The 17,904-nt window shown below is 37.5% G+C and overlaps 1 protein-coding gene across 6 annotated transcripts in view; it reads right to left on the bottom strand.

The window, feature by feature from the left end:
* Positions 1 to 17,904, bottom strand: part of DMD (dystrophin) — a 1,292,219-nt gene that overhangs the window by 992,112 nt on the left and 282,203 nt on the right. For all 6 annotated transcript variants that reach the window (XM_074604145.1, XM_074604126.1, XM_074604154.1 and 3 more), the window contains exon 2: positions 3,774 to 3,835. In XM_074604145.1, the coding sequence (XP_074460246.1) occupies positions 3,774 to 3,835 (62 nt within the window). The remainder of the gene's footprint in view (positions 1 to 3,773; positions 3,836 to 17,904) is intronic.

Genomic DNA, 17,904 nt, shown 5'->3' with positions numbered 1-17,904 from the left:
TGGTGCTGGAATTTTCAGGTTTTCAGTTTAAAGTTAATTGCCATTTACAAGCTCTTTCCTACATGCAAGTAAAGAGCATATCCATCTTCAGTAATGCTTTCTATTTTGAAGCCTATTATGCAATGAACAACTACAAATGTTTAACCAGTGAGGCAACAGAAGCTCATTTAAAATGGGGTACAGGCTTTGTTAACGTAACTGTTCTGTCTGTTTCAATGTTCCAGCAGAGAGCTGCTACACTTGAGGGCTTGTGATATATTTGCATTCTCGCAAAATACATAGTTAAGATTGTGTGTTTCATATATAAACAAAGATTTCAGTTATTTCAAATTTAAAAAGTGGAGATCTGAGCAAAAGCTATCATACCCAGGACTAGATATATCTCTTGTGAGAGCTCTAATTACAGTTCTATTATTAAAAACTAGGTTACAATATGTTCCTTTGCTATCATTACGTACAAGCTGCAGAACTTCATTATTTTATAAATAAACTTCTTCTGAGGACAAAGAAAAGCTCTCTCTGAATAAAATTATATTAAAGTAATATGCTCCACATTTTTAAAGTTGCTTAAAGAGTTTCAACTTACTGCATGCCATTTAGATGGTAAACCAAGAAGGTTTCACTAAAGAAAATCATACATAATGTCTCTGATTAGAAGGGGGAAAACATACAGGTCTCTTGGATTACATTTTCACCTTTCTCTTATACTTTTAATTTGTGAAGTGTTTTATCTCATAAACATTAAAATCCGACTTTTGGCCTATCTTACTGAAAAAATGAGGAATTGCTTATAGATGAGTCATATACTGTAGTCTTTAAAGCACGAATTTTCTGCATAATCCATTTTCTGGCTAGTAAAAGGAGTAGGAATTAGAAAGAAACCTGTTTTGAGAAGCTGTAAGAGAGACCTGCAAATACATTTTCCCCAGTTTTTCCATTTAAAGCACCCCACTCAACCTGCCCAGAAAAGTTTGGAGGGAGACATGGCCTTACCCATAGCAATTGCAATCTTGCTGACAGTTCTGGTAGCTTTCCCTAGATACCCTTTCCTAGACTTCTTGGTAGCACTCCAGAGATTTCTAGGTTCTGCACATCACAGACGGAAAACATTTAGAACTAAGATTTTACTTTGACTGCGTAAGTAGGGTTTTGTTTTTTTTACCGATGGAGGGTGGTGGATGAGTGGGAATTATATAAAACAATTTTATTCAACCCTAAGTATTTTACAGTTAATTAATGATCTGGATTCCACTACTCACAAATAACAGAAATGAGAAATTCTGACCCTGTAGGCTAATCTGCTCGAGACAGCACTTCTAGGACCACATAGGACTGCATACAAACCAATTCTACAATGAAAGTCATTTATTTAACACTTTTACAAAGCTAACAATTATGAGAACCCACTAACCAGGAGTAGCCCGTTAACTGAAATCAATTCCACAGCTAGAAACAGAGATGGGTTTGAACCACTGAAAACAAGTCAGGAGAAGAAAGGAGATAAGCTGTAGATTTCTCATGGACATCCACTTTCATGTTTTGAGGACCACCTCTCCCAAAACGTCTTGGTCTTTAGAAGAGGGAGAAACACAGTCCCAGGACAGCACACAGCTATTAACTATGATTGCTCATGTTACAGCTCAATACAAGCACAGCCTCCTGTATTTCTGCCCTGAAAACCATAGACAGAAATAAAGCTTTCACGGTATGTGACTGCACTGAGGAGCAAAGTATGCTTTCTGCAGGTGTACCACACAGGCAGCCAGCAGATATTACTAAGCTTACCAGACATATGTGATTTCCCATTTCCGACCAACTATTTTGGTGTTTCGCATTACAATTTTGCAGGATGAGAGTAATTTGTCCAAGATTTAAAGATCAAGGGGTTTTTTTGTAGACTGATTATTGAAATAAAAAGACCCTGATCAAAAACAGGTGACACACTAGGCAAAGAAAAACTTGATCCATAGTGTTTAGGAGGTTTTCCTCAGAATCCAAATGAAGTAGAGGGAGATCAGTACTTGTCCGGTATGTTTATGAATGTATGCTCACATACAACTAAAAATACTATTTGTAGAACTGAAGTAAAAGGTAGCTAAAATACCATTAAAGTACACTCCATTGAACTGGAACTGGAGGAAAGACATCTAGATCATTCAGACGACTGAGTCAAACCTATCATTATAAACATCTGCTCCTAGGTCGTATTTTCTAAACCCTTCATAGTTCTTCTTGTTCTTCTGCAGACCTGTTCCAAGTTTCCTCAGTAATTGCAAGCTTTACTATTCTATAAAACAACTTTTTTCTGAGAAAGCAATGCTTTAGGAACATGACATTTTCTTTAGATACAGAAGCAACAGTTACTCTTAGTTTTCTGTAACCCTATCTGTGACCATAACAAGGCCTAACTGGCACTACATTTCAAATTAGACGGCTGCTGCTGGGGCCACTTCTTCATATATGGAACACCAAGACAGTAAATTATTACAGCTAAAATCTCACTATTGCCAAGTAAAATAAAGCAATTATATCTTTCACCTTCTGTCAGGCATTTCCATTATCAGAGGCATAATAAATTTGCCTTTTTTCTTTTAATAGTACCATGTTGCTGACTCACTTTGTTTCTGATTCACCATGCTTCTCGGAGCTTTTCTTTGCTTTATTTGCCAGCCCAGTCATCCCCCCTTCCGTACGCATACATTTTACTTCTGTGCTAAATATAGCACTTCACACTTGTCTTGTAATTCATCGATCAATTTGAGACCATTTGTTCAAGACTGTATTTAAGCCTGATCCAGTTCTCCAGACTGCTGGATATCTCTGCTGTGAAGATGATGAGCAAAAATATGTGCTGTCTAAATCATTGGAATCACTATTAGAAAATGCTCCAGACCATGGAAAAGTCCTGTGGGACTCCCTGTTTGACTGAACCATTCCTGAGCATGTTTTTCAATATTATGGTGGTCATATTCAGATTATCTTACTCCTCTTTTTTTAATGAGGACAATCAGATGGGACACAATCAAAAACCAGACTAAATAGAAGATACATCACACCTGCTATTTCGTTGCTGTCTATTGCCAGTTATTCCCTAGCAGATAAAATGACAGATTATGGGATTGATTTAGTTTATTACTGGCAAATACAGTTCAGTAATTATCCTCCAGGAATTTCAAAATGTTTAATCAAACCCTGTGTATTAAAGAAAAAATTATTATATACTGCCAGGCGGGGGCTTCTTTAAGTAAATTAGGTATTTGCTCTTTTTTCCAGCACACTGGCGATCTTTATCATTCTCTGAGAGTTCACAAAGATAACTATTTCAAAACTTATTACAATTGACTTTCATAATTTGCTGACTGGATCACACCTCTTACCTTTGACCTTGCTCCTCTCCAGTTCATCTTGTTTTGTTAGATTTGTAATTGTAATTAGAAACAAGAAAAGACAAGGCCAGTTGAAGGAACTCCGCTGTATATTAGGAACATCACAAAGGAGTCCAACACACAGTAATACATCTGCGTCACTGATTTGAGAAAAGGCAAAGTAAATCGAAGAAGAGGATGGCTTTTACATTTCAACCCCTACTGAAATCAAGGGAATAAAACTTAGACATGTTTTCTAACAAATCAGTCAACTGCATTCAGCAATACCTGAAACCTGTAACTGTTATGTTGAAAATTAAGCCTCAGTGGAGGAATATCAGAGGGTTTTTTTGGGGGAAAAAAAAAAGACATATTTTGGTTTATAAATAAATAAAAATATTTAATTACCTTAGCAAACTGTGCATTTATCCATTTTGTGAATGTTTTCTTTTGAACATCTTCCCGTTCATCTGCCAGAGAAAAGTAAAGTACTTCATTAGAATTATTCAATGAATAATACAGTATTATTGATTAAAGTTTCAGTCTTGGTTTGTAGTAAAGCTACTACTAATCATTCAAATGCATTCAGGGCACATATTTGGATGTATTCTGCCCTTGACAATTACATCAATATATTTTTGAAAGCCTACAGGCACCCTTCGCAGTCATTATCTATATTCCTAGCTCATCTCACCCAACCTGTGGTATCTTAAAGGTATCTTACACATAAAGGTACAACTCTTATGTATTTTATGTAGGTGAGAAGAGAAAGGTGCCTTCAAATTAGAACCTAATAAGCATTTGCTTAAAAAGATCTATTAGGCATCATCTCTGAAATAATACAGAAGGGCAGACCTCTCTGTCTGACAAAGTCAAACCAAACTAGAATTACAGGGCATATGTGGAAAAGGCTGCACAAGGCTGCACAATGCTTATACTAAATTAAAGCTCACTCAATGCTGTCTTTTGAAGTAAAATTTGCTACATTTCTTAAATAAAAAGGAATATTAAATTCCCATCTGAAATGTTCAGCAATTAATAATGTTAATGGATTCAGCTGAATTTGAAAGGCAGGTATCGATGAGTTACATGAGAAATGCACATCATTAATAATGTACTTTGCTTTCCCTCCCTCCACCCCTCCAAGGAGACAAGACAAGGCAAATCTTTTTGATACAAATATATCTTTTGTTCTTAAAAGCTCATCTTAATAGCACTTTAAAAGTGCCTTTTCACAAGAACATTTTCCATTCTCAGCGATACAATACACTCACGAAAAAGTAATACTAGATTTTGTAAAGCTACCATTTCATTGTAAAAAACTTCTGCATAGAGGAAGGTGTGTATTCTAATTGCTTTCAGATGATCATGAGTGAAAAGACTGACAAAGCAACTTGAAACATGCCATAGAAGTCAAGCCTTATATGCATTCTGCCACTAATATATGAATATTTGCTACAATAAACTTTCTAGAGCTCTCCCACTGCCTATCCCAAATAATGCTGCTTGCTTCATCCCTTGGCTGAAAGTGATATTTGAATAGTTAGAGAGAGTCAGCAAAAAGCAACAGCATGTGGAGGAGATGCATGCTTTTGGTAACAAATGATACTAAATCTGTTAAAAAAAATATTTTTCCTCACAAGCATCACTTCCCTCTTTGTTGACTGTTAGTAAGCTGTTTATTTTATGAGTTTTGACTTACTCCAGCCATGTGCAATACACAGAAGATGGGAGAAGGAAAATGCATTTTGTTGGTGGAAGATACATTTTCAATCTGATGTTGTGTTGCAAACTTCTTCAGCAACTTCACATAAAATGCTACATATATATAGCTATTTCTGTTTCATTATCTCTGATAACCACATGCAACCTTAAAATGGAGTAGAAGAGTATGTGGGATTTAGCAGGGAAAAGGAAAGAGGCAAAAATGCTTCTCTCAAACTGTTCGAACTTTCTGTTTTCCACCCCAGGCTTCTGTAATAGAATATTCAGTAACAGCCTGTTTTTTGATTTATTTTTTTCCCCCATAAAGACATATGCCAGAGATTTAACTGCTAGTCACCAATTAATTCATGTCCATTGAGCTAACAAAAAGCCAGGGTCTCCTGAGGAAAATGAGAGTTAAACATACAATTTAAATGTTTGAAACTTATTCAAAGTTCAGGCAATGCTCTGCCACCTTTGCAAACACAAATCTATTCCACTGCTGTTATCTTTATGTAGAGATCATTTCAAGCACTTTTATCTCTAGATGTTTGCTCTGACAAGTTTATATCACAGCAATCTGTTAGTGGCAGCCTCCTAATCTAAAAAACAACCAAGCTTTTGGTAATGCACGGCATGATTTCCCCACAGTAAGCATGATTACTTTTTTTAAAAAAAAAAAAGATGTTCTCCTAACCCAGATTTACGGATTGAATGCTAGATGTGGAAAGCTGAATGACATTTGTCTGGCTGCTGTAGAAACATGCCAAGAACGCTCAGCTGCCACTTTCATAATGCTGCGTTTATACCAGATCCTTCAGCAGCGAGCCGATGAATGCCCTTGCAGGTGTTTTTACTGTGAGGCAATAAGAATAATCAAATGGCCAGGCAGGTAATTCCTTTGGCTGTTCAAAAGTAATATAGTATGTTTACGTCTTTTCTTTCAAGCTGGAAGAATTGCAGAATAGCATATTGTCTCTCTCCAGGTTAAACCTAAACATGAAATACTGCACGGATCCTCAATTGCTTTATCACAGTAATGATGTGATCAACTTTCCACAGCAAAAACGTGCTTTTCTCAAAATGCCGGACGTTGAGTGGAACAGGCTTAACCTCCTTTCTGTAGGTTATCAACTCAGATAATGAACACACTGAGGTCTATAGAAAGCCTTCCAGAAAAAAAAAAAAGATACCGACCTGTGAGATTTATCTGATTTTCATGCACTAGAGCCTCTAGTACCACTGAATAGACCTTGTTTTAACTAGAACACATTCACAAATGGCACTTACAGTTCTGATATATTTCCGGTAGGATAAGCATCCAGCTTTGCAACTACGAATGCAAACCTCTTGAATTAGCTAACTGCACATTTGACTTTAAATGTATTACTCCCGGCTAGAGCTCATAAGAAATTATGGCCAGGAAAGAAAGTGCAGTATTAATGGAGCTAATCATCTGATAAAGGACAGATCTAAGATTTAATCAGGTGGCAAGGCTAATAGAGACAAGTGGGACACTGAAGAATGCTTAGGAACTTGCAATCAGGATTCAACAGAACAAAGACGCTATTATTAATGGCAAGTGGTTACCAGACAACTTTCCTAGATACTCAATAAAGTAGTTCATGTTTGCAACCTACTGCCCAAATGAAATTCCCTTCTGTTTTCCACCAGAAAAAAGCATTATGTTGTCCTCTCTTAGTAAACTACACTTATTATTATACCTATTTTTCCAACACCACCACCCCCACAAATACCACCAAATATATTAAATAAAAACTGGCAACAGGAAAAAAAATCTTTTATATTTAATATACTCTAAATAATATTCTGAAAGCATACAGAAGTGTTAACAAGTCATAAAAAAGCAATACTTTTAAGCAATGTGAGCCGACAAATACAAAGCAGATTTTAAATGAATTTAAGTTCAGAAATGTACAGTATAGATGTCATTATGTCATTTCATTTGTATGATATAAACCACTCTCCCACAATAAAAATGGAGTGGGGGGAAGGAAGCTTCCACTCTTTGGGGCATCCTTCCCTATTTTTCTAGAGGATCTTCAGCCTCTCTTACCCTTGACACACCTGAATAAATAATGCTTTCACACAGGATGGTTGAAGTTGGAAGGACCTCTGGAGGTCATCTTGTTCAACCCCCTGCTCAAGCAGAGCTACCTCGAGATGCTTGCCTGAGCCCATGTCAAGTCTGGTTTTGAATATCTCTGAGGATAGAGACTCCACAGCCTCTCCGCTTATAGACTGCAACATCAAGACTGCATCTTTCCTACCATCTGCATTCTGCCTTCCACAGACGTGGGTGGTGGTTTCCAATGCAAGTAGCCTAGGAAACTCTCCTCAAGAGCAAGTATAGCCCATTTTTGAAAATTAGAAGACTTTCAACAAAAGTACACTGGCACTTTATGGGTATGGGAAATGAGCCATATCCAAGCTTTAATTTCAAACAAACAAACGAATCATTGTCTTTAAGGTGTCAATAAAGACATTACATAATATGTGTAGAATATTTGAAGTACTGCAAAGACAGACAGTGACAGGAGCCTTGGTTGTGTAATAGAAGATTTTACGCAGTCTTCAGAAAGGAGTTCCATCACAGGTTGGAACACGGGAATAAAGGAAACTTGTCTTACTCTGTTACACAGTGTTGCCTTGAGCTGGGTTAAACAATAATTGAATAGCTATGTTTTGTCTACCGCGAACTATCGGGGGGTGAAAAAAAGAAGACAAAAGCCAAAAAAAGGAAAAAAAAAATCCCCTATACTAGCTGGGAACTTTGAAACAATGGTATTAAGACAGCTGTCAATTCCTTCATTCATGGCAACTGCAGGTTCATGGGAACACTGCACTTTAGAGAATAAACACATCAAAATTGCTATTTGATTTTCTAGCAGCCAAACAATGCAGATTTAGAAAAGGCCAGCATTTGCTTCAGTGAGTGGGAGTGAGTACCAGCAATGGTGGGAACACCAGGAACAAAAGAGGCCACAGATAGTCACATTATTGATACTCTGGCTCCATCGGCTCACTATTCTTAGAGATTTCCAGCACACTGTTACACTGCTCTGTCAGTAACTACAACTGCTGAGAAATGTTCCCTTCCCATTCTTGCTTACCTGAGGGGGGAAGAAGAAATCAATGCAATACAATGACTGAATGATATTTGAGTGGACTAGCTTTGATTTTCAGTCATTGAGGTCATCCAAGACATTCACAAGCTGACAGGAAATACAATAGATTGCTTTGACAGAGAGCCAATGATTTTAAGTCTATTGCTTATATAAGGTAATATGTAGCATGCAATCCTTTGTCCATCTTCTATAAATATACTGATGAGCAGTGTGTTGACTTTATCTGAATACTGTTAAGACTCCCTGCTCCCTGTGCTACCCCTTGAGACTTTACGGTGGAACCTGAGTCAAATCATCATAATCAGAGTATCTCAGCCTTCTCAAAACACTGATGAACCTATTCAAAAGCTCGACAGAAATGAGAGAATTCAGCATCCAGAAAACCCTCATTAATACAAAAACCAAGTACAACTCAGTCCTCTGAGAAATCGTATTTCAACATTTTCTGAGGACATTTGGTAAAATTCAAGGCAAATTTAGGAAAGGAACAGGGATACTACTATACCAAAAAGACTTAATCTCAACTCTGTTCCCTCTCCACTCCCCCCATCCCTTCCTTCAAATACGAGATCTCAGAGAGAGGGATTCCATTTGCTGCTCAGGGGACAGAGGAGTGAACGGCTATAAGATGCAACTTACAGGATTTCTACTGACACCACAGGCCTCAAGCTGAGAAAGCCATGTATTTTTCTCATTTCATTATGTTAGCTGGAATTGTTCTCTCATTATAAATGTTTAAGGGAAACTTCTTCCTGACTTTTCTCCTTTTTTTAATTCTTTAAGGCATTACAAGTGTTTATACAAGGTCTCATTCTTCTGACGTAACTTTGCCTAATTAGCTATGTAGGGAAAAACTACAGAGTGCTTTTGAGGACCGGTATGGAAGTCATGAGGTAGAAAAGGAGCGGGAGTGGCACAAAGGATAGAGAACACAATGGCGTGCCAGCCTGGAAGAGAAGGAGAAAGAAGAAAAGAAAACAACAACAACAACAATGAAAAAAGATGAGGAAGAAGTGGCGTGGAAGACAGAAGGGGAGGGAAACACATTTCCGTTGGTTTGGGGGAAAAAAGGGCAAAAGACATATGAATAAATAGAAGTGGGATGGGAAAAGGCAGAGACAAACAGTTTCTGGAAAGAAAAAGAGATGAGGCATTGTTTGTGATACCTGGTAGCTAGAAGATCACATGCAGGGAAGCAGTCGATTTGAACAGAAAAACTACCCAGCATGTGCTACAAAAAATTTGACTAGCATCCAGAAATATCAGGATAATGCAAACAAGCTACATATGTTCACTAAAACAATAACGGGCAGCTGTGAAATGTACATATAGGTTTAAACAAATTCATATTTGCTGCATGTTTGTTAAAAACTTCACACCCCTGCCATTTCTCAGCCATATCCCCTAAATAAATCATAGCAGGTACAACTCCCAAGACAAAAGCAGGAGCACAACTCCAATGGAATTTAAATAATAATAATAATAATAATAATAATAATAATAATAATAATAATAATAATAATACAGAAAATAAACAGAATTTCAGTTCACATTTCCAGAATATTTTAACAATGGAGTATTCAGCAATATTTACAACATGGGGTATTCAGCTCTAATTCATACATTTGTAATGGAATTCCCAGAAGCTGGCCTAGTCTTCCTCTGGTCTACTACATACAAACACACTATGGGAACTGATCATACTTCTCCATGTCTATGGATTTGACCCAGGAGGAAAAAGCAGAACTGCTAATAGGCAATAACCTTCCTGAAGGGCCTCATGGGCTGGTCTTTGTCTTCTTGCTGGCTGGCAGTAAAGTGGAGTAGCTAATGACTTAGCTGCACAGGTTGCAAAAAAAGTAGAGAAAGCATCAATGAACAGGAAAAAAAAAAAAAAAAACCCAAAAATTTTTTTTTCTCTGCCCTGAAAAACTTCCAAAGACTTCCTTCCTTCTGATTTTGTATAGGACGTAAGTACTCTTTGGAAGAGGGCCCTCATTTCATATCTCTTGTCATCAGCGGTTAAGGGCATGGGAACGGAGCGGCAGCTGGTTTCTGCTCCAATCTCATGTGGTGTTACAGTGTGGTGTTACACCAGCCTCAAATATTAGTGACCCATACTTGCCTTGGGCTTTCAAGAACACAGACTTGGACCAATTTTGAACCACAGTCTACCAAAAATACCCTGGTCTCCTAGTTATTGACAGCTTTGCAAACACAAGCTTTACTTTTATTGTTGTTTTTCTTTTATTCTTTTCTAACCAGCAATTAGTTTGGATCCGGGAAGTTTTTCCAAAAGGGAAATCACTCATAAAAAGGGCAACTTAAAAAGCCCCAGTGTTTCAATACATCAGATTTCTCTGCAAAAAATAAATAATTTCTCAAAATTTAAGAACGAATCTCCGCCTGAGAAGCTGGTGCTCAAAAGGGGAGGAGTTCAGCTTATGATTTAAGTTATCTTTACATGGAAATACATAATTATTCATTTAGATATTCAGCTGTATATGAGCAGTGTCCCCCTTTTTATTGATTTTTCAATGTCATATGCAATGACACTGCATATGAAAAGTAGACTTAATAACATATTAATAGCATCGCATATTTTAGCATCACACCGTCATTATTATAATATTTTCTGAGCACTGTAGATGATATATTACAGTTTAAAATGAGGTAACATCTTTGCCTTCACTTAAACCCCCATGATGGTTAGAAGTGCTATACCAGCTGAAACCTCTGCATTTTGCTGGAACTTGCAGAATATCATACAATTTAACCATATTATCAACTTTTCAGCAGTCAGACACCGAAGAAATCATGTTGCCCGTGCACACAGCTACCTTTAAAAATGCTAATAAAGATGATGTAAAAGCATTTTTTTGTTAAAAGTAACAAAATGCATTTTCAGGGTAGGTCTGCTTAGTGCAATAAACTATACTGAAATCATTAAAAATTCACAATTTGGGGAAGGTTACCAATGTTACCAAAATAAGAAAGAAAAGTAGTATGAGGAGTTCATAGGTACTATCTTCCTCATGTCAAATGAGTATATTTGGGGAAAATATACTCCACAGCCCAAAGCTGCAGTTTTCACCCCAGCTGAAGAAAGATACTTTAACTCTCATTTCCCAAGGACAACTAACGACTTGTAAGGTCTTTAGCAGAGAGATCACACTCCGCTTGGAATAAGGAAGCAACAGTTGCTGCTCAGCCCAATTCTGGTCAGTGGTCTGGCTTGGACAAAAGGGTAGAACCTAGCTGACATTTGAAAAAAAAAAAAATAGGTTTAACTTCTTTGAAGGAGTGACTAGGCATGATAAACAGATTAAATACGTCTTGACTGTATTAACTCTGGTTTCAGATGGTCTTACTTTTAACCCATTTTCGTCCCTTCCCAGAGAAAACAGGAATTGTTAGCAGAAGAAAGAAGGAATCAGTATCAGAGATATATATAATTTTTTTTTTTTTTTCCCTTTTCAGAGCACACGTGTATTTTCATAGGCTGCTCCTTGCGGAGGAAGGACTGCAGCATCAGGGAAGATTGATAGGCCCAGGCAGGGAGCGTGGCAGCAGCGGTCCCTCTGCGAGCCCTAACATACAGCCAGCACCGGGAAAATCCTCATCAGTTAAAGACTAATAAAATTGCTTTGTGTACAGAGGGCATTTAGTGACAACCCGTAATAAGCGTTGTTAGTCCTCCGTACCAATGATCCGAGAATTGCTGAAACTAATTCAAAGTGAAAGCGAGTGCTCTCACCTCGGCTGCTGTTACCACCCTGGCTCGAGGTGAACCCCAGCGTTATAAATGTTCCTGTCACTGTTGCGGGAAAAGTTACGTACCAGAAAACAGCAGCACTGGCAGATCCTGTATTTCAGCAATGTCACAAAAAAAGTCCTCACAAAATAAGAAACATGTTTTTCAAAAGCTTTAAATGGCCCTAACCTTTACGGTTTTCACCAGGAAAGTTCTTACACGCCCTGTGAGGAGGAAAACTGTGATAAAGGAGCTGTGGCCAACAGCAAACTTTGCTTGCCAGGACATGGAGCCTGTAGGTTTCTTGATGTGCGGTTTTTTTGGTGATTTTTTTTTTTTTTTTAGTTTGTGTTTTTTAAATTTTAGAGGGCAGATCAGCATTTAGTTGATCAGCAGGCCACCTCAGAGTAAGCTATAACGGAGGTACTGCGTGGGAGTACTATTATAACAGATAATAACTATGTAAAATAAAAAATTCAAGATTATGTAACTAGGTAAAATTATCCACAATTCTCATATTTATAACTTCTATGAAAAATACACAATTATTTCTGTTTTGTTCAAGAAACAGTACATAAATGCTTACTGTTAGACTGACCGTACCTTTCCTTAGCTGGAGATTTTTACCATCTAGGTTTCTATTTATGTTCAAATGCAAACAGTAAGGACAAGGCACTAAGGATAGTAAGGTTTATTCATGAGCCAGTCACAGCAGCATACATCAAAAAGAGAAAATAAGAGCCCACAAACTTTCTGAATGATAGACTGTCAACCAATAACAAATGAAGCTGAAAGAAGCATCAGGATTTAAAACAGGTAATCAGAGTCTAAAATATGACACTAGTACCTGACGTTTCACACAAGCTTCTCATGTAAAAATGAAATTGCCATACTGTTTTCAGCAAATGCCACCTAGTGATTACATAGTTGCAAAGCTTGGAAGTGCTTTGACTTCTATGTATTTTCTCCCAGGCTTTCTGATGCACTTCTAGGAAAAAAGCAGACAAATGCTCTACATTGTCTGTATGATCACAGGCTGCCAAAATTCGTGTCACACACGTGCAAAACACAGACAGAGGAGAATGGGTTAACCATACGTGGAGACCAACATTTGTTTCAGTTTGTATTAAAATATTCATCACAAATAACCATGCTAAGTGCATAATTGTGGCTAGAGCTAGTCTGCAATATTTCAAGTTCTTTTTTTGTTCCTCTGTCAAAAGCAATTAGAGAACAGGCTGTTCTAGTCTGCTTGAGTGACTGCTGTCTACTTTATTTCATCTGACCCAATTAGTGTCTGAGTTAATTAGTAGAAGCTGCCACTGAGACATGTATGAGAGAAGTTTGTGATTAATAAGACCAAGATGTTAATATGCAATTGTTTACAATACACGCACCCTGTTCTTAAAGGGACGATACTGTCATAGCAAAGCTGATAACATCTACCGGCCCTCAGGTAGGCTTCACCTTATTCTACACCGTTTGCAAATCTTCAAAAGAAAAGAAAACATGCCCCTAAGAACAGCTGTATAAATTAAAGGTAAGTGATCAGTGTTTTCCACACTTTTTTATTCTTATTTGAAGTAGCTAAGGTAATGATGAATGCGTCTAATTATGATTTATTTAGTTCAGAAAGAACTATTACAGACTGCGTGTTCTCAGGTCTCTTGGTTTCCTCTCACCATCCCCAAGCACCTCCCTCTCTCTAGGGGAGAAAAGAAAGGATAGACAAAGAGTAAGATAAAGCATTTATAAAGCACCTGTTGATATTGATCAATTGGAGGTGTGCGTGGGGGTAGTGGGGGGGAGCTAGAATAGATAGAATAGACTAGAATAGAATAGAATCATAGAATCATTTAGGTTGGAAAAGACCCTTGGGATCATCGAGTCCAACCACCAACTCCACTCTACAAAGTTCTCCCTTACACCATATCCCCCAACACCACATCTAAACGACTCCTAAACACATTCAGGGATGGTGACTCCATCACCTCCCTGGGCAGCCTATTCCAGTGTCTGACCACTCTTTCTGTGAAGAATTTTTTCCTAATGTCCAGCCTAAACCTACCCTGCTGCAGCTTGAAGCCATTCCCTCTTGTTCTATCGCTAATTACCTGTGAGCAGAGACCAGCACCAACCTCTCTACAATGGCCTTTCAAGTAGTTTTAGAGAGCGATGAGGTCTCCCCTCAGCCTCCTCTTCCTCAAACTAAACAGTCCCAGCTCCTTCAATCGCTCCTCATAAGATTTATTCTCCAGGCCCTTCACCTTCCAGTTTCACAAGTACTTTATACTGTTTGTAGTGGTTCAATTGTACAAGTGATTGAAGAATCTTAAACTTTCAGGAGTACATGATAGACAGGGTCTGAGTGTTTAATTAATTAGTATACTAAAAGTGCTTGTCTAGTATTACCCCACATTCGGGGATACTGCTACTGTTAAATGTGTGTCCCTACCCCCTATAATAAAAAGCATTCTTGAAATGAAAAAAAGTCCTTAAATTTCTAGACAGTTCATAAGCAACACTTCACACACAGCCACAATGCTTACTGTAGACTGTAAGTAGTTCTTCCTTCAGCTTCTTTTTGAAGCTTCTAATTTTTCATTGAATATCTTTAGTTGGGAAGTGACTGAAAAAAATATTCAAATTGGAAGAATATTGGGGGAGGGAGGGTTGACTCTTTTTGTTATTAATATATTGAAAAAGGAGAACACAACAGAAATCAGTTTTACTCTTCATCCGGAACACAGTGACCACCATTACAAAGAAAATGCAAGGCGCTCTTTAGTATTTTTAAGACAAAGTGTGTTAAAACTAGAATTGAGCAATGTGTCCAGATCCACCAATAGTTCCAACTCCTCTTTTCCCCAGAAAAACAGTGGGGAAAAAACTATCATTAGATGGATCAGGCATTATAAGCTGTAGAAATTACATCACTGTACACAAGAGAAGGACTTTAGGTGATGTACCATCCTTGTCTATCAAATTGTACAGTGGATAGCATTGGTTTCTGGGCCAATTTCTGTCTGTCAAGTACTGCATTAAGAAGTAGTCAGCCTACGACACATGGGGGAGGTGCAGGATCCACTTCTTTTTAAGCGGCCAGACATAGGTTCCACTTAGGAACATTTTAATGTCTACAGGAACACTGGAACAACATACTTTGCCACATGTTATTAAATGTATCATTTACAACTCTGCAGATACTTTTCAAATTGATTTTAAGTTGTCTAAGGAACTAACCAAAAGTAGTAAGGAATCCTATCTGAAACCCATCTACCTGGCATTACTGCATTGGCAGCTGTTAAATCTGAATACCCAGTTTGGGGCTAGACACAGAGTTCACCTTATTGCTCTCTACAACTGCCTGAAAGGAGGCTGTAGCGAGGTGGGGGTCGGTCTCTTCTCCCAAGTGACAAGTGACAGGACAAGAGGAAATGGCCTCAAGTTGTACCGGGGGAGGTTTAGATTAGATATTACAAAAAAATTTTACACTGAAAGGGTTATCAAGCACTGGAACAGGCTGCCCAGGGAAGTGGTAGAATCTTCATCCCTGGAGGTGGTGCTTAACAACATGGTTCAGTGATGGTTTTTGTCAGTGTTACGTTGATGGTTGCACTAAACAATCTGAAAGGTCCCTTCCAACCTACACAATTCTATGATTCTATGATAAAGTGCAACATCTAAAAGTTATCTTGCAAGGGTGGAGTAGAAAGAATTGGTAAAAATAAAAGGAACAGGGACATAGAGATAGCAAGGAAGAAAGAAGAGAAAAATAATTTCCTTATCAATATATTGAGCTCTTTTTCCATGCTGGGGAAGGGGGAAAAGCAAAAGGGGGAGCAATTTTTAGAAAGGTAACATCATTAGATTTTGTAACATCTCCTTGAAATTATTACCCCACCTCAGAATATTTGAGGCACTAGTGAAATACTTGTTAAAATTTGATTTAAGATGAGTACTGTTCATTTTCTCATTGTGTGGGTATTGCCTGAGGAGGTTACGAAAATATTTGCAACAGCAGGATAGATTATTTATCTATTTATTTTTATTATCCATGCAGTTCTCGTGCCCTCCCAACTGAAACTATGTTTTTCTGGCTACACTAGACATGAACATTTTAGATAACTAACACATTTGCTGCCTGTATGTATTCTGTGCATTGATCGGGGATTTTTCATTTCATACATCATTCAGAGCTGCTTGCAGTGAATGATTTCATATCTATAACATTAAGTGAAGATTAAGAAATATTAGTATTGATGTTAGGACAGTTACCTATTTTAAACATTGATTTTGATTTCAATTCAGTGCCAATGCATCGTGTCTACTGAGAGGAACTGCATTTCCTTAATATAGATTCAGTACAGAAAGAGAAAAACATATATTTGTCATTCTTTTTACAGCTGTTCTTTTCCAGTCTAGACAACTCAAGGCAAGTATGACATTTCACAGCATCATAAACTACATTCAAGAAACATATTGCTATTCTATTCCAATGTTTTTGCAACAGTAAAGAAGAGTAATTTTCTTTGTAGCCTAATGCCTTCTAGAGATACCTCAATCAAACCACATAGGTATTTTGATCACATCCATCCTAATAGAGAAACACAAGTGAATAGATACTGGAACTTAAGTTTGGGCTTCTACCCTGGAGGATTGTACAAAAGACCAAATGAAAACATCCAGGGCTGTACAGGCAGGAAAACACCCAATCTGGCAGAGGGAGGGAAGGGAGGAAGGAGGAATACATCACCAAGAGAGACACTGCCCTCTGCTTCCCCTGCCCTCGGGAGCCCAAACCAGTCCTATCAGACCCCAGTAAAACATCTCCCTTCACAGCCTGAAGCAATGTTCCAGGCAACTGCTCTTTCACGATGCATCCCAGAGTCTCCCCATGCATTATGTTTATATCACAATATTCAAAATGTGCATCACGGACATTTCAGTTCTGGAAATAGATCTGATATCTACTGATTTCCACTAGGAAGTAGTTCTCATTTGACTGCTTTTTTTGCATATACCTATATTGAAATCTATAGGTATTTTTTGAATAAAGTAATAACAGAAATGAATTACAACAAAATTACTACAAAAAGGACATGTATTATAATTTAAAAGATCTGAGCATGCACAAATGCTACTGAAGTCATATGAGAATCCTTAGGTGTTCTAAACATTTGAAATCAAACTTGGAAATAGATTAGGATTTAATGGATGCTTTCCAAGACAACTGTATTTCTCCAATTTATAACATGCATTAGAAGAATATTTTAAAAGTTAAAAGGAAAAAGTATATGTATTTTATTAGTGAATTTTCATACTTCTGGTAAGTTCAGAATAAGCATTTCATTGAACAATGGCAAAATGAGATGGGAATGGCAATGCCATGTGGCAAACAAACAACTTGTTCTTTTACACAGCCTTTGTTTGACAAGGTTGAGAAGGTTTTTGTTTTGCAGGAACCGGAATTATGTGAGTAAGAAGGGGACCTAATTCTAATGCCATTTATATCCCATTCAGTAAGTTTTTCCAGCGATCAGTTTAAAGCAGCAGCTTCTTGGTAGGAACATGCCAAAAGCAATATTTTAGAGCAGAAACCCAAAATATATGTTAAACAAATGTAAAAATACATGGATAGCTTAAAAAGAGAGGAAATGAGGATTCATGTCAAAAAACCATTGATAAAATCTCACCCAAGAAGCTGAGACTATTACATTGTGGCATTAACAGGTGCTAGAAAATCTTAAAGTACAACCAATTTGAATATTCAACAAATGCAGTCAAACTTCAGAATAGTTTAAAAGTAAACTTAGTACACAAAGTGAATTCCATATGAATTAATTACTTTACTGTTACAGTACCTTTAATACTTGGCAATTCTCTAGTGGTTCAATTCCATAATCTCAAACAGCTGTATCAAGTGGAATGA

This window comes from Larus michahellis, chromosome 1, assembly GCF_964199755.1.
Source record: "Larus michahellis chromosome 1, bLarMic1.1, whole genome shotgun sequence".
Classification (NCBI taxonomy): Eukaryota; Metazoa; Chordata; class Aves; order Charadriiformes; family Laridae; genus Larus; species Larus michahellis.
Note: the sequence above shows the minus strand (reverse complement) of the source record. Positions and strands in the feature narration are given on the sequence as shown.